At 31.7% G+C, this 18,840-nt stretch overlaps 2 protein-coding genes across 2 annotated transcripts in view; one reads left to right on the top strand and one right to left on the bottom strand.

The window, feature by feature from the left end:
* Sec5 (exocyst complex component secretory 5) overlaps window positions 1-18,840 on the top strand; it is a 305,887-nt gene that overhangs the window by 91,093 nt on the left and 195,954 nt on the right. The window lies entirely within an intron of this gene.
* Window positions 1-18,840, bottom strand: part of Duox (dual oxidase) — a 193,202-nt gene that overhangs the window by 60,317 nt on the left and 114,045 nt on the right. Inside the window, exon 4 of the mRNA XM_080158071.1 lies at window positions 5,479-5,718. Within this exon, the coding sequence (XP_080014197.1) occupies window positions 5,479-5,718 (240 nt within the window). The remainder of the gene's footprint in view (window positions 1-5,478; window positions 5,719-18,840) is intronic.

Genomic DNA, 18,840 nt, shown 5'->3' with positions numbered 1-18,840 from the left:
AACAAAGAAAATAAATCTCATTTTTAATATAAAAGTAACACATTTTGAATGCAATTAAGATTTTCAAATGATTTTTTTTGTTGCTGTGAAAAAACACCAAATGAATAATAATAACCTTATATGAAACAAGGATGACAACATCCATAAAAGCGAAGCACTGAAACGGTAGGACAAACAGACATTAACAATTGTATAGTGTCAGAACTGAATAATCATAATATAAATGTATAAGAGTCAAAGCAAAATTGTAAGTAAATTTGTTGAAAAACTGCTTGATTTAGGATAATGTTTATGGACATACTTACATTTTTAGGACTTGATTATAGAGTTGCTTCGCTTATTACATTATACTTTGTTGTCCCAGGAATCAATATACCAAAAATCAGATCAATCGGATGATTAGATCACATAAAAATTTGTTGTTAAAAAAGTAAAAAAATCAACATGTTTAAAATGGACGTACGGACATTTTGGTGATGATTATAGAGTTGCTACGCTTTCTAAATCGTGCCTAACTATTAAAGCAATCACCATACAAAATTTGAAATCGATATGACAATTCTAACATGCCTAAATTAACGAAAAAAGCTATCCGTTACGGACGTACGGACGGACGGACGGACGGACCGACCTTAATTATAGAAAAGCTTCGCTTTTAAAAATACAAGCTAAATAAATATTATATTTACTTTACATATATATGAAATGCACTATTACAAAGAAAATACAATAATATTAAATTCTACTAAATCATTTTAAAACAAGAATGACACAATTTAAAGGAACCAAATCTTGTAAAAATGTACCTTAATTATATTTAGAGAGGATATAATACCCATATAATATTATAATCCTAAAGTTGAGGACGTATGATTGTCGGTTTAAAAGAATAATTTTACATAAAAAAAAATTTTTATCTTGTCATGATGCTTATCATTTCATGAACACCCTCAAAACGTACTGACGGACAATGTTATCTATAGAGTAAAACTGGTAAAACTGAAAAATGACGGATAATGATAAATAGTGAGAACACAATCTTATTTTTTAAAACTGTAAATTAACATAATATTTTCTAGGTTTATTCATGTTAATTATTAATTTTAAAGAATTTAATTTTAAAGGTTTTTTACCCAAGCAAATCCAAGCTGATTTTGCACCTCCCTTGTCCCTAAAGGAAAAACAACATCCATAAAAGCGAAGCTGAACAATCAGACAAACAAATGATTAAAAGTGAAGACACAACGAATTCAATATCCAACAAAAAATTGTGAAAAAGATTGGCAAAAATATTTGTATACAATACAGAATGTTTATTTTTTAATACAGAATTTTTTCAGTATTAGCCTTTACCTTTAGACTATTATTATTTAGATTATTTTTTATAAAGATGAACATAATATTCATGTCATATAGTTGTTGTTCAAAATATCTAAAATCTAGGTGTTTTAAACGTACCTACAGACTTTCTGATACTAGGTATACATAGAGTTGCAACACTTTCTATTTTCTAACCAACTGTTACAGGAATCATCATGCCAAGTTTGAAGGAGTTATAATTTATGGACGGACTGACCCTAATTGTAAAAAAGCCTCGCTGTTTAAAAAACAGGATAGAATACCAATTAGTATAAACATGAGTTGGGCTTTCTTACTCATGCTGGTAATATGCACACACGCACTGTGGTAGTAATTTGAGACAAAAATTATTCAAAAGAAAATTAAGTTCAAAAGAAACGCAGCAATAATAAGCTACCAACAATATTGTAGAGTTGATAGAATAATCATAAAAAGTTTCTTTTAATGAATTTATTGTCAATAAAGTTTTATATATGACATTTTTCAATATTAAGCAATTTTTATGGAATAGTAATGGGTTACGAGAAAAAAAGACCCAAATGATTTTTTAGACCATAGTGTAAACATTGACTGATTAAAAAAATCCAGCACAGACAAAAAGGTTGTAAAGTGCGTACAAGTTGCCTTGTTACTGGAGCTACTTAACAGGGCTCGGCAGCAAAGCATAAACCTCAAATTTAAATAAGCCTGATTGCGTAAAAATAAACGTCTGACAAGATGGATTTGCTGTTTAGGAAAAGGTTTGACATCCAGCTGATTTAAAAGTTATAATATGACGATTTTATGAAAGCTAACGCTCGGCTGACACACGACTGCCGAGCCCAGCTACTTAGCCTTGTCAGATACCTACTCAGACAACTCTAAACATATCATTAATTCAATTAATAATAACTAGACATAATCTGTCAGGATTATAGAAATGTATTCATAAAAAACAAAGTTGCAATTCAAAGATATTTAAAATAAAAGCTTTTCCACAAGTAGGGTCAGTCCGTCCGCAACGGATAACTAATATTGTTGAATTAGGCATGTTATAATTGTCCTATCGATTTCAAAGTTGATATGGTGATTCCTGCAACAGCACAATTTAGAAAAAAGGGTTAACCTAACTAGAAATTCATTATGCCTATTTTAAACAAAATGATTATTTTGTTTTTTTTTGACAAAGGCACTTTTTCATTTTAAATAGAAAGATGAGATTATTTTCGGGATCTTGTAATCATAATATTGTAGTAATTATTACATTAAAACATAAAAAGCTAAAAAAATTAATATGAAGGTATAAAGAAGTTTAACTAGGCACAATTGAAAAAAATATCCATATATCCTTTTTGGCCGCCAATACAAATATAATTTTTTTTTGTCAAATGTTTTGTTAGTATCAAAGGTACACTAATCAACAAAAGAAAAAAGCTGAAACATTTCAAGTGCCTGAATATTTTCCTTCATCCCTGAACCAGTTTAAAAATGACTTTTAATCTGAGGGTATGATCTTAGATATTGAATTCTGGTCAGAATCAGCACTTTGTGCTCACTGATGAACCTTAAATAAAAGTAAAAGGATGCCTAACTGTCTATAACCTCTTGACCAATATGTGAAGCTTCGTATAGGTCCAGGGAAGGAAAAAGGAAGATTAATAATTTTCCACTTTCCACATTCTTATATGTCAAATTCTGTCTTGGGTAGCTGGTAATTGAGGAAGAAAAAGACATAGATTAATTGAATTAAGATTGAACTTTTCTAATTTTAAATTTTTAGGGGTTTTAAGACTACAACAAGGTTGATTACTTTCAATAGAAGCGAAGCACAAGGACAGACAGACAAAAACAATTAGAGAGAAGCTTTTCTACTAATACAATGAAAACAAAATATCATGAAATATGCAAAGAAAGTGTGCGTTACAGACAGACAGACATATTTTCATGGCCAATAATAAGCTTTGCTCACAAACAAGAAGAATTTCTTTGTTGTAAGTTTAACTAAATAAAATAATAAGTTTAAATAAAGAAATATTCTTTTGTAAAAAGTATGATATCTTAAGAAATATTAAATGAAAGGACCACCCAAAGTTTGATTGTATACCATATACCACATACAAAAATATATGTATATTTATAAAGTTCTCAAAGATACAGTCATATATTATGAAAAAAAAACACTTTTGCTAAAAAACAAGAATAGCTTTAAAATAAATCAACTAATTTACAACAGAAAATAAAAGAAATAGCATTTTATAGAATTTATAAAACTCTAAAAAAGTTCTATATACATGACATTCGCATATTTTTTTATGGCTCATGTCGGCTAGGTTTAGCAGCCGTTATTTATATAAATTCAGCTGTGGATTTAGACAATTCACGGGCTTTAGAGGAAACTAAACCTGCTTATCCTAATAAATTACCAGCTCATCTGTGTTTCATTTGTGACGAATTTACTAGCGGCAAAGGGAAGACAAACGCAACAAAAAAATAGCAAACGGCAGGAGCATATGATGGCTCCCGCTAAAATTTGCTTAACTGCGGCCAGCTGTATCTAAGCTGAAACTTTAATCCCATGATCGCCAGAGAAAACAAGATTTATTCCATCAAAGGGTTTACAATTCATTTTGACAATAAACATAAAATAAATACCCCCCCCCTCACAAACTTCAACAGTCCTCCCCCGAAAAACACACACAGCGCCCCCAAATACCGCCATTTATTATCTGGGCTTGTGCGACAATGGTTTAGGGGCAATTTAGAGCAAATTATAGCAGATCAGATTACAACATAAATCCTGAACAAAGTCTGCACTTCGCAGGGTTTTAGGTATAAGCAAATTTTCAAAAAAGTATTTTTTTTCATTTGGCTGACTTTTGATATGAATTTCAAAAAATATATCTCTATAATTCCGTTTATTGACACCATAGCACTAAATACGTAAGAATAACATAAAAGGGGGAGGGGGGGCGAAAGTGACACTTTTTGAAACCAAAACTAAAAGTCAAAGGAACTCAACTAAAAAAAGAGTTACAGGTCTGACATTTTGCATGGCAATTGCTTTATAGAGGTACAATATGGAACTGTAAGGAAACGGCGGCGCAACCGCCGAAAACCGCCGAGAAAAGGCAAAAAAAATTCGGCGGGAAACGGCGGTTTTCGGCGGTTGCACCGCCGTTTCCTTACAGTTCCATATTGTAACCCTATAAAGCAACTGCCATGCAAAATCTCAGACCTGTAACTCTTTTTTTAGTTAAGTTCCTTTGTTGACTTTTAGTTTTGGTTTCAAAAAGTGTCACTTTCGCCCCCCCCCCTTTTATGTTATTCAAAAAATATATCTCTATAATTCCGTTTATTGACACCATAGCACTAAATACGTAAGAATAACATAAAAGGGGGGGGGGGGCGAAAGTGACACTTTTTGAAACCAAAACTAAAAGTCAAAGGAACTCAACTAAAAAAAGAGTTACAGGTCTGACATTTTGCATGGCAGTTGCTTTATAGAGGTACAATATGGAACTGTGAGGAAACGGCGGCGCAACCGCCGAAAACCGTCGAGAAAAGGCAAAAAAAAATCGGCGGGAAACGGCGGTTTTCGGCGGTTGCGCCGCCGTTTCCTTACAGTTCCATATTGTAACCCTATAAAGCAACTGCCATGCAAAATCTCAGACCTGTAACTCTTTTTTTAGTTAAGTTCCTTTGTTGACTTTTAGTTTTGGTTTCAAGAATTGTCACTTTCGCCCCCCCCCCCCCTTTAAGTCATTGAAAATACTTTTTTAACGTGATATTAAGACTTTCCTACATTGTCAAGAAAATGGATTATTTTAGCGGTTTTTAACACTGTCGTTCAAATAAGCCTATTTTTTTTTATCTATGTTGCCTATAGGTAACTTTAACGCATTAGAGAACGCAATCGCAGAACAATGTATTTATATTGTAGATGTTATTATTAGGGGAAACAAACTTTGAGCTGGTTCCATAGGACTAGACAGGTTGGTATATTAGGGTTGGTTTTAGAATTGTCCTGAAAAAATCCATTTTAATTAAACTTATTTAACGCGCAGAGCGTGCTCTATTAAGCTTCCCTTCCCTAACTATGTCCGTAACCATGCAATTATGTATTTATCAATATAATCCTACCTGAAAGTTATGCCAACGATAGAAGACGATGCCAAGTACCAGAAAAGCTGGATTCTGATTGGTCCTGGGGTCACCCAATAGGAACATCCGCTCCGGGTTCAGCTTGGTGAGGAGGTGGGGGGCGGGGGCATTCACCATGGGGACACGCATCATGTTGTGCGGGGGCATCCCGAAGATGGAGTCGCCGTTCATCTTCAATGTGCCGTTCTCAAATGACCTCATAGCATTCACCCATGACTCCTAAAATAAAAAAGATTTTAAAATAAGAAAATTCATAAAATTAGGACTATTATCTTTTTTTTTTACAATTTTATTATCTAAATTAAAACATTTGTACTATGGATAATCCTACAAATATTTTCAAATATAGAAGAAAGTAGGAAATTATGTTTATTTATATATTTCATCAGTTTTAATTTCACAAAGTCAAGTTTCAAATTCTATTCTATTTCATATTTGCAATACGGCCAAATAAATTAAAAAGTAGCTTCATTTCAACAAAATAGCAAAAAATGTGAACAAAAAATCTTATTAAAATCTGAATCTAAGGACAAGAAGTCAGTAGACTGTAAAAATTCTATCAATTTCAATTAGAATATTTTCAGCAGCTGAAACAACCGTTTTAAGCCATAACTTTTTTACATTAAAATTTTCAGGGAAATGGACATTTATTTTGATATAAAATTATGCAGAGATACTATAAAAAATATTTGTAGAGCAAAAAATGCCCCTCCCCACCTACACTTATTTTGAAATAAATAAAAATTTTGAAAGGGGGTAGTTCTTAATGGTTTAACTTTAGGTTTAACTGGGTACAAGGTAGACCGCAGGTATAGACCACGTCGGGTATATATTCAGATAAAAGGAAACTTTATCTTTTTAAAAGCGTGATGGGGTGGGGTTCGGTGCTCCGTTTGTACTTTTAGGGAAAGACACATTTAAAAAGGTGTATTTATCAAACTTGGGTGTTTTCTTAATTTTCAAAATAATCGTCCTAATCTTAGAATATATCCTAAATGCATTACTAAAAGTGCAATTCTCTTATACATATGCTTTTTCAACTACTTGTCCTTTCAGATAAGGCACAGCTGCTCTATAACATGCTATTTCCTAACATTAGGATTTTACCAGCAATTAAGCTTAGTATGATGTAATATAATTTCGAAGTTAGTGCCACCTTTTGGGGGGCTAGGGCATTTTAAAAAATTGAGCCAGACACCAAAGGAAGATAGGAACCTCAGCCTCAAACGCACCAAAAAAAATTGACAGAAGTCAAATGTAAACAATTGGTTAACTGCCTATTATAAAAAGTTATCATCCTTGTTACATATTGCACTGCTAGAGGCCCGTAAATTCTCAAACACATTTTATTATTCAATTTATAATTGTTGTAAAATGAGATATTTTTTAGTAATAAAGAAAAGAAATAATTCACGTGTTTCTGGATCATAAAAATTATTTATGGAAAGGGTATTATTCACATAAGATATTCGGATTGTTTGCGTTTCATTAAAATTTATTTTTGTGTACATAAAATACATTACAACTTTAATTGCAATATCTTTGTTTTGAAGTCCCAACTATGCATGTAGCTAATTTCTAAGACATTTCCCACAATCTTACTATTTATGTCATACATCTGACATAGCAGCAGGAAGTGCAATTCTTGAGCTATAGTGGTAGGTATTACAAATGGTTGACAGGCTTTAAGTTTTAAACTTTATTTGAGGTTTATTTTAATCAATATAATGAAAATAAAACACTTTTAGAAAATAAGGCATTATTATTAAAGTTACAGCTCTTTATATTTCTTTTTTTTAATGCTTAGAATAAGTGTTATCTAGATTACAAGTCATTTTAAGTGATTCATTGAAAAAATTTTCACTTCTATCTTTTTCTTTTTTATTGCTGCGCTGATTGTTTGAAATGAAACTGTTAAAAATAATATTTTTTAAAAAATGATTTCATTTAAACCATATGATTAATAAGTTAAAACCATAATTAAAACATGATCTGTAACTGTTATTAATTTAATTGTTTATGTTTTAGAATTAAACATTTATATGTCTATTTGTTATATGCCATTAGTTTTAATTATAGATTAACATATTTAGATTTGTTCATGTATAACGGAGTTATATAAATGTATTTATTTCAATAATTAACAGTTTTATGTTGATAAGTACTAATTTTGAACAAATAAATTATTCTTACTGGCGAAGCTACTCTATAAATAATTATTTCTGTTCTTTGATTTATTTGTAACTCATTGTTCTTACAGGTCTAAGTAGGAAGAGGGATTTGTGTTTAGCCAGTTCGTAAGTACATTATGATCCTGCCAGGTATAACTTGTGTTTCAAATTTAGGAGAAGGGTTGTACGGTTACATAATAATGACCAATATTATCCGAACGACTTAGTTGTCTCGAATCTTTCACAAGCATGAATTCATTGTGACTGAGAAATAAGAGATTTGAACTCATCGTAACAAATTGTGTTACCACTTAGTATCTCTTACTTCTGACAAATGTAGAAGAACTTGAGAAGTTTCGCTACTAAAAATGTTAATTATAAAACAATAGACGGTAATTTAACAACACAAAAAAAATAATTTTCTTGATTGGTCCGGTAATCTGTTTAGGCGGTAAATTTGGTCACAAATATTCACGCATTTAGGGAGAATTAATATTTAAAAATTAATTTAGTAACAATAGTATCCTAATTATAAAAAATAACATTAGGACCTGTAAAAAAAATAATTTTGACTCTAACGACTGCGTCCCTACCCTCTAGGGACCTAATTAATGTGTAAAGGGGATGCATGTTCATTCCATAAAATCCACCAATATGGCCTAAACTAAGCCTCCCTGATAAGTACAATTTAAGCTACCATGTAATAACAGAGATCCTTTGCCACAGAGGAAAACTTTATATTATAGATAGTAATAGGTTATTAAAATGTCTTAATAATGATCTTTTATTTATTTTTTCTAAAAAAAGCAACCCGTACACTCATTTGATTAAATATTGGAAAATTGTATATTTCATTGGGGTGAAATTCAGGAATCTTACGGAATAAGACAATGGCCGATAAATTGATGTACATCGATCCCTAATAATGACACACAAAATTACGTATTCTTAAGTTAAAATTAGTGGTTGGAAAGTTTGAACACTCAACTTAATAAACCAATCTATCAAAATTCATTTAAAGTCACCAAAGAAAACGTTATTGTAAATCTTTGAGGACTAGTGTAATAAACAGCCCATTATCCTCTCCCTCTATGGATGAAAATGGGTTACAAAGAGAGAAAGGTACAAAGAAGAGAAAATTGTTAAAAGTCGTCTTTAACCCAAATAAACTATCTGAATAAGTTTCCCTGTGGGTGGATGTATGATATAAATAATAATAAATATTGCGGGTAAATAGTATGGTGATATCAACATCCTGTGCTGTGGTTACCACCAGCACCAGCAAGCTCCAGCAACCATACTACACACATAACTAATCATCTGGGCGGACAGGTTAAGCGCAGAGCCAATTTCAGGGATTTATACACAAATTTTAATTTAGTTTTAAATTAAGAAATACAAAAAGCACTATCAAACAAACAAAAATTTTGAACAAGCATATAGGAAAGAAGTTCTTATTATTTAGCAATTTTTAAAGTAAAAGAATAGAGGGGGCATGGGGTATATTCAATTCTGCTAATTGGTCGGGGACCATGTCCCAATTTTGTATTGGGTCGTTAAAAGCGGATAATAGCGTCAGAAATATAAGCACAGTCGAGTCCATACTAAAGAACAGAAAAATTTGCTAGCAGACGAAAAGGTCTTCAACACTAGGGCCAGGTATTTGTCTAGATTAAACATCTATACCTACACATTTATTGTGTATTTGTATGTTTTAAAAGAGCTTTGATATCGTATAAAAATCACTATACTAATTCCAGCTAGTTGTTGCTGCGCTTTTTATGGATGTAAATGTTTTTTTGAATTTTTTTTTCTCCAAACATATTAACATTATCGACAGACCGAAAATTAGCATATAAAATAAAGATATCAAATTCAAGTTTACAGACATGTATATTCTAAAATACCATTATTATTTTAACCAGTATCTGTATATGTAAACGTATATCTAAATGTTAATGTAGCATATATGTAGATAGGTAGACTAAATTCTTAGTAAAACACCAATCTCAATATTCGAGATAAACGACATAAATGTACTTTGATATTAACATATACTTGGCATTTTTATGTGTGTGTTTTATTCTTAATAGTGAAGGAAAAATATTTTGAAAAATTTTGTTAAAAAACGTCTTTACATCTGTGGGAACTAATGCTTGAAGCCATTTTAGCCATATGTAATATATTTAGTTTCCCCATAGTGATTTTTAAAAAAGTGATGCTCGTTGTTGGCTAAAATAACGATACCCCCATCCACCCCCTTTATCCCATCTCCATCCCTCATGCTGGATGAACGAACTGACCAATAAATGAGGTCATATTAGCTAGCTAAATTGACGACAAATTTTCCCCCTGTCATAATATCCACATTCCACATATAACCTAAATCCAGTAAGCCAAAACAATTCTGTAGAAATTCTTTAATTTTAATATTTATGAAAAAAATACCAATTCACATGACGAACGTCAATACCCAACGGCGGTAAATTGTAGAGTATCTACGCTGTCCTATGATATGAAAAATTACATGTTTTGTATTCGACTACACATTATTGGCAGTATGACCAAAAATGGGTAAAAACCTGAATTATCAGCTTCATCTATCTTTGTAACTTGCCACGACTATAAACAGGACATTTTAGTCTCGGGTTTTCCTCAAATATGTTAAATCTGAATCAGGGAGGCAGCATTTATATAGCAATATCGTAATCCACAAAGTTTTAATATAAGATTATAGAAACAAAACTTAAAAATAGCTTACTTTAATCAAGTGTTTTGAAGAAAAAAAACAAAATTCATAATACAAAGTAGAACGATGTCTATCTGTCTGTTTGTTTGTAGCGAAGGATCTCGCTAACCGCTGAACCTATCGGGTTCTCCTTTACAGGGTAACTTCTCATAGGTCCCAAAAAGGTTTATAACTATTTTCTTGGGGGGTGGGACACCCCCAACCCCCCTCAAAAAATGGAAAATACCCCAACCCAAAATGTTTTAATTTTTTAAAACTAAAATTAAAATAGTTGGGTCGACTAGCCCCCCCCCCCTCCAAATTTTTGTTTTTACTTTTATTTTTCTTTTAAATCTAAAATATAAAAAATTGGTTTGATTAAACCTCTTGGGGCAAAGCTCCTAGAGGCTAGGGGCGAAGCCGCTAGTATTCTTTTAAAGCATTGAATGTTATTCAAAAGAGAGTTATAAGTTGGAATGCAGATTGTACATATTTTTGTGTCTATGTGTAGATTTTAGAATGTTTCTAAATGCACTAGAGATACGATATCGCTAGATAAATCATGCCTCCCATTAGATATATAAAGTAAGAGATATAAGTTTTCCGGAATTGTAATGTAGGGAGTAGATTTGAAATCTGCATCAAATTTTAAGGATTTTTTATAAAATTCGTTTTTTGTATAATTCTTTATCTAAAAGCGGAAATACAAATTAAGTTAATTAATTTTGGCATCCGTGATTGGTGGATTTAAAAAATCTGAGCTCTGATTGGATGTCGTACATCATTCAACCAATTAGAGCGCAGGTAGTTTAAAATCCACCTATCCTATTGGTCAAAATTAATTAACTTAAAATGTATTTTCGCTTTTAGATAAAGAATTTTACAAAAAACGAATTTTATAAAAAATCCTCAAAATTTGATGCAGATTTCAAATCTACTCCCTACATTAAAATTCCGGAAAACTTATATCTCTTAATATAAAGTGCTTAAATAAAAAGCTTAAGCATACATTTATTTCTTCTTATGCCAGTTAGATGGTTCATTTTCAAATTCAAGGGGATATAAGGAAACAAAAATGTTAATTCAAGTAAGTCAAAGCATAGCAAGATTTACTTAATTCTATCTTTAAAGGGACGTACAGACTTACCCTAGTCACAGGGAAACTGCTATAAAATTTAGTTTTTTTTAATTTAGGGAGGGGGATGGAGGGTTACAAAGAAATCTAAAAGGAAAATCCTTATTCTTTGTACAAGACAATTTTATTAAATTGACACATTAATTTTCCCAATGTTCGCAAAAAGTGGTGTTCTTCATTGAAACGGCGGAGTGACAAAATAGGAGCAGGGGCGGGGGGTCTTGGAAAGGGGAGCATGGACATAGTCATTGAAATAATCGTTTCCTCTCTTATCTAGATCACTGTAATTTAGTACAGTGTTACTTATACCTCAGCTACTCAACAAACAATTTTCTTATAAATAAAAACTATTTTACAAAAAATATCATTTTGTAGTTTTTTTCTTGTAAAACTAATCGACTTAAAAAAGGAACGTACAATTTAATTAGGATGAAAAATTATTTCCTTTTTATAAAAATGACAATCACACTTAAATGTAACCTCTATGACCTCCCCTAATAGATATAATCTAAATATATACTCTTTAAATCAGCCAATAGGACAACAGTGAAGGAAAAATCCGGACATGTTATTGGTTAGAAAGTGTACATGTTTTCATTTTTAAAATTTCCTTCGCTAAATGAGTCAGCTATTTATAATCACATTTCTTAGGATAAAATACATATAATTCAGCTTTTAATAGTTGAGTTTCTTAGGATAAAGTATGCTTTCGATTTCGTCGCTCTTATTGTTTGAATGCCAGGGTTCTGCTGCTTGGAATTTCTATTTAAGTTTGACGGATTATAGGACCAGTATGACCATCTAGATCTACTATATCTATTACTCCCCCACCCATTGTTTAGATCCTTTTTAAGTCATTAACAAAAGCTTTTCAGTCGACAGTTTTATCAAATTAAATTGTCCTTTATTTTTTGGGGCTTTTTATGTGTGTGCTTGTATGGGTGAATGTGTGTATCTGTGTGTGAGTTTATGTGTAAGAAATAGGATTTAAAAACCTCGGGTTAAATTCTGAATGAAAAATTGACACTTATGGCGGAAATGAGTGTGCCTGAAAATTACTTTTTTTGCTGAGCTTTTTTGTCTTTCAATTTTATAAGCGAAGCTTTTCTGTAAGTAGGGTCCTTTAGTAACGGATATCTCTTATCCTTAAGTTAGGCAATTAAAACTGTCCTACCGATTTCAAACCGATTTTAAATAATGCGATAATTTTAAGCTTAGCTTTTATAGAGGTTTTCATCCTTGTTTTTTTTTATAAATGGGGTTATAGAATCATAGATTAAGTGGTTTGGGGAAGAATTTTAAAAGGGCGAAAGAATTATAGGTCTAAGACAGAATAATCTAAAAAGTTAAACAGTTTTAAAAGGTTTATTTTCTTCAAGATGTTTTTGAATACTTAAAAAAAACTTTTAAATGTTCAGAATATAATCTTTCTAGTTTATTTATCAAAAAGATATCTGTAAGTGATAAAAAATGCTCTAATCTAAACCCTGAAATTTAGTGCACATGGTGAAAAATATTTTAATTTGTCAGTTTGAAAGTGCAATTTGTTTAGTGCCAAATTTTGAAAATTGCAAGTAATCAATAAATTACATACTTTTTAAAAAGTTTAACACTTTCTTTTTTTAAGCTTACTCATTTCTCATAAATTCAGTTTAACTAAATGATAGCATTTTTTATAAAACCAAAGAAAAATATATATCACGTAATTTGTTTTATTATCTTTTGGTTATAATAGTTGGATCAGGTGCAGTTCATGATACAATGTTCCTGGCATCGATTACCTCCAAAAATCTATGAACTTTAAAGGCTTCTTATGACCAAACGGTGGAACGTATAGATTATGATTTCAATAAAGGGGGGGGGGGGCGAAAGTGACACTTTTTGAAACCAAAACTAAAAGTCAAAGGAACTCAACTAAAAAAAGAGTTACAGGTCTGACATTTTGCATGGCAGTTGCTTTATAGGGGTACAATATGGAACTGTGAAAAAACGGCGGCGCAACCGCCGAAAACCGCCGAGAAAAGACAAAAAAAAATTTCGGCGGGAAACGGCGGTTTTCGGCGGTGTCGCCGCCGTTTCTTCACAGTTCCATATTGTACCCCTATAAAGCAACTGCCATGCAAAATCTCAGACATGTAACTCTTTTTTTAGTTGAGTTCCTTTGTTGACTTTTTGGTTTGGTTACAAAAAGTGTCACTTTCGCCCCCTCCCCTTTTAACCTACAATTAATCTGAGTCATTACTCAATAATGCACATATCTCGCAGTGCACATATATACGCGAAAAGACCCTATGCATCATTGGATCTTGGCTATTTCAGATTATAAATAGGCACAAAATGTTCGTTTAGCTGTTTGGCAAATGGCAGCCGTTAAAGTGCAAAGGTTTTTAGAGGTAATCGTTACCAGAAAACATTTTACCATGAACTTCACAAGATCCGAATAGTTAGGTTCGGGAGAACCCAGGGGTGTTAAATAATCTATTGATAATGAAAACCCTATTCCTTTACTCCTGCTTTCTTTGCATGTTTCTAATTTTACTGTGGACCAGACAGAAAAATAGATTTTAACTATTACCAAATTCATATCATTGTTTTATTGTCTAAGCTCACCCCTTCCCTTTTCTATCATTCCCTTTCAAATTGAACTTTAAATAAGAGAAGAACAGTTTTAAATTTATATATTTTTTTTGTCAGTTTTATTGTTCAGCTCTTTAAAAGTAAAGAGGACCGTGATGACGTAACCTTTTACTAAATAGCCTAAAACCTGATTTGTACTAATACTAAACTTTTAATTGTTTGCATTTTTTTATGCCATGTCCCATTCCCGTAATTTAAGTAATAGATAATATTGTTTTAAGAACTATAACATGATATTATATTAAAACCGAAAACACTGAACTAACCCTAGAGTTAGACATTTTTAATTATTCTTTTAATCAAGTCTATTCAATAAACAAGGATGCTAACGTTCACAATAGCAAAGAACTATAAAATACTAAATGATAATATATATAATTCTGCGTTTTTATATCATTTCAAGTTTAAAATAGGCGCTAACATTGTTTTTTAAAAAGTAAATTTCAATCATCAGGCATTTTATACTTCTAGCCAAAATGGTAGCAACTACTGCTAAGTTACGTGCGTGACTAAAAAAGTTAACTTCCCTAATGCAAAATTTCTCATCCTTGGTCAAAATTTACCGGAGCTGGATCTTTAAATCATTTCAATGGTGATCTAAACCACCCCGCGCGAAATTTCAGCCAATCACAGCGGCTGATTTTTAAAATGCGCCGCTGTGATTGGCTGAAATTTCGCGCGGGGTGGTTTAGATCACCATTGAAATGATTTAAAGATCCAGCTCGGTATAAGTATAAGTATAGACGTGTAATCCAGATAACTACCTGGCCAAGTGGTGGAGACATTTATTGTCACTTCTATTTTATTAAAGCGACTCGGCTGTGTTTATATTTCCGCCGCTATTAGCTGACTGCAAAGACCCAACTGAATGTCGACTCAGGGTCCGAACCACGTGGTGCCCCTTTATTTTTTTAATTGGGGGAGTGCGTAAACCTCCTGAAATTTTTTAGAGGAGGTATTTCCACCATTTCACCCCCCACCCCCGTCCCTACTTATACGTCCCTAATTAATAAGTTACAACCTATAATTGTAGAAAAGACTTGCTTAACAAAAGCTTAGCCATAAGTTTATGATAATCAATAGCTGTGGGAGTCCAAATAAAATCACGTTTTTCATGTTAAAAATAAAACAATTCTAGTAAAATAAGATCAAAATAGTAGTCAAGGACTTTTTTAGTTAATTATGAAAAAAGAAATATTGATTTATATCACAATTTTGATTTATTTAATACTAGTTGCTACGACCCTAGTTTTATCAAAAAATGAAAAAAAATAAACGGTATTTTTCTAGGAGCTAATGTCCTTCGGAGAGTGGTGGTACCCTCCTTCAAAATAGTTTTAAAAAAACTTTATATTCAGAATTCTTTTAAAGGAGTCTACATATTGTCCAAAATAGTTTTATTTGATGCTTTTAGGCTATTTTACATCACCTCCCGCCCCATTTAAATATAGAGCCTCAAGATGCTAAGGGTGCAGCCTCAAGTATATGTAAAAAAAAATATTTGAAAGATATTTATCTGTATCTAAGATTGTGTAAAATTGTCTGGTTTTATTTCAATTATTGTGCATACGAGGTATTTCTCAAGTCATTGTAATTTTACAAGCACAATTATATACATGAGTAGCATAACATCAAAAATATATCTCATGTACAACATGAGAATAAATCTTTTGTCACATTGTGTATATGTAATGCATATTAATGATCAAAACAAATACTACATCAAATACGACGTTTAATTAATTTTCTGAGCAATGCTAATAAAAACTTATATTATAGGAAGCAGCATAGAATCTTTGCTCTTTATTTGGTGCACCGTGTAATTCCTCCCTATATATATATCAATAACATTTATGAAATGTGAGGTACAGACATACCAAATTATAAAATAGCTGCGCTATAAGTTATACTAAAAGCTCCATGGTTTCCAGCCCCCCCCCCCCGTGGCTGGAACTATCTTAGTATACATCCGCCTTTTTATTTTCAATTAAAGAAAATACTAAGTAGCTGTAGTTATACTATCCCATTTAAAAGTATAATGTAAAAGCAACTGTATAAAGTTTAGAAAAATTATTTAACCTAAAAAATGAAAAAGATACCTAAAGTTTATAAAAAGTATGTGTTTGAGTGTACTTTATATGTGTGTTTAAAAGCAAAGCTTTACTATAATAACTGTACGTAAAGGATAGGTTAATTCAGGCATGATAGAATTGCCCTTTTAATTTCAAATTTTGCATAATGATTCCTGTTACAATTAGGTACATCTTAGAAAGCGTAGCAACTCTATAATCGTTACCAGGCACAGGGGCGTCCAAGCTTTTTTATTTGGGGGGGGGGGGGTAAAATTTAAAAAAAAAATTTTTTTTTTTGGTGGGGGGGGGGGTAAAAATTGAAAATCCAAAATTTTGTAAGTGCCCTGGCACCACCAAATTCATTTGGAGGGGGGGGGGGGGTAATGGGGTGATTACCCCCCCCCCCCCCCAAATGAACGTCTATGACTAGGTAACAGGGTACAATATTTTAAGCGAATTATCTCTATAATCAAGTCTTAGAAATTAAAGTGTGTCCTTAAACAGAATCATGTATTTATGCGCAATCTGATTTTAGAGCTTCGGTTTTAAGAATTTTATTCATCCTTGTTTTAATATACATATGTGTGTGTGTGTGTGTGTGTGTGTGTGTGTGTGTGTGTATGATATATATGCATAAAAGCTCAATACAAACAGCCGAGCTAATTATTTCTAACACCAAAGATTTAACAATCATGAAAAACCAATTTAAACCTCACATCCCAAGAAAAGGGGACCCTTACCACACTCCCCAGCCCCTAACATTGAATATTTCCATATATAATTATGATTGTATGTGAAATGTTAGAATGAAAGGGGGAAGGGGGGTATTATACCCACCACGCAAAGCTATAAAGCAAGATACCCAATAAATCCTCATAAAACACTTAAAATCCACACACATACACAAAAATGTGGAGAGAATATAAAGTTTGTACTTTGAAAAAAAAACAAGAACGTGTAAGTTATCCACCCTCAATAGCGAGACAAACAAAATTGGAATATGTTGTGAACATTTATTGAACAAGGATTTATCAGAGAGAGAGAGGGCGGGACAATGGACTGTTAATTAAACTAGTCCCCAAGGTTTTACAATTACGCTTTCTTGATGGTTGGCTTAAAAACTTTAAGGACTTTTAATTAATTTTGATTTGTTGCTTTATATCGTTAGGTATTTTAACGTTTCAACCATTAATTGTAATCTAAAGAAAGGGTAATTTTTTGTATTAGCATTGGGAATGTACATCAATTAATCGGCCATTGTCTTATCCCACAAGGTCCCTGAGGATTCATACATCTTTTATAGCCCAAAAATGCTGTTAAATCTTATAGACAATAAACAAGTAAGGCTCCCCTTAAAAGCAGAGAATAACTAATGTCAATTTCTTAATAATATAAAATATGTCATATTTATTGTTTGAATGTATTCCATTTACATAGAACCCGTCGTATATGACCAACAGCAAATTATTTTAGAAAAGCATTGCTTGTAGGTAAACTATTATGGTATAAATAAGCAACAAATTGATAGGACAAAGCAAAAATGACCTTTACTCTCAAAAAATGAGTCAGTAAAGCAGGGATACAGGGATGGATCTTTTAGATTAAAAAAAAATTGTCATTTATACTTATGTGTCATTTACTTTGATTATAACAATAACAGCATAATTTGTAGACTTGCATATTACCAAAATTCAATGCTTACAAAGTACAGCCCTAATTTCAAAAATTTAAAATATATTTAAAATATTTTCAAAAAATTTTAAAAAATAAATATTGAAATAATTGAATAAAAGAATATAATATGTTTCTATTAATTCTAAAATATTGTATAAAAAAGAAAAATAATTTTTCTGTATCCCAAAATTCGTGGAAAATGTAAAGAATATTTTAAAGTAGCACAAAACATGCCCCCAAACCCCATGGACAAAATTTAAAAGATATTTATCATATCAATTTACATGTATTACATTCAATTTTTCTTAAAATTACATTCACCAAAATAGAAAAATATATGTGGGACTTTATACGAGGGGGATGGGGGTATAAAGGGGGGTGGCTGTTAAGACTTTTTCTCTCTAGAAAATGGAAAGGTGAAAAAAAGGATTAAGGAGTAGGAAGAAGAGGGGGGGGGGGGGACAAAAGGTCAAATGAGATTTAGGCCTGAATATTATCATAAAGGATGGGACACAAAATACCTACATACATATTTATGTCATTATTTTTCCATAATAATACACTTTGACACGAAAAGTGTGCTCTATAAAGCTTAATTTCCCTTGCGGTACCTGTGTATCAAAATAACTGTATTAAGGTGAAGTCCAATTGAAAATAATTCTTTATGTTCACCTACAATGGAAAAGGGTATACCTATCCAAGAAATAGATCTACATTAAATCAGGGATCTTAAGGGATAAGATGATGTAATATAAATTTATATACATCCTCAATTATGATAAAGAAAATTACCACTTCTATAGATTATAACAATTGGTTGAAAAGTTTAGACACTACTATTTTGAAACCAACCAACCAAAATTCAATAAAAGTACCCAAAGTTTTTAAGCTAAAGAATACAAATGGTTTTGTAGCCCAACTTCT

The sequence above is a fragment of the Acartia tonsa genome, chromosome 4 (assembly GCF_053477335.1).
Source record: "Acartia tonsa isolate MP-2025a chromosome 4, ASM5347733v1, whole genome shotgun sequence".
NCBI lineage: Eukaryota > Metazoa > Arthropoda > Copepoda > Calanoida > Acartiidae > Acartia > Acartia tonsa.
This window is presented reverse-complemented; position numbering and strand designations above follow the sequence as displayed.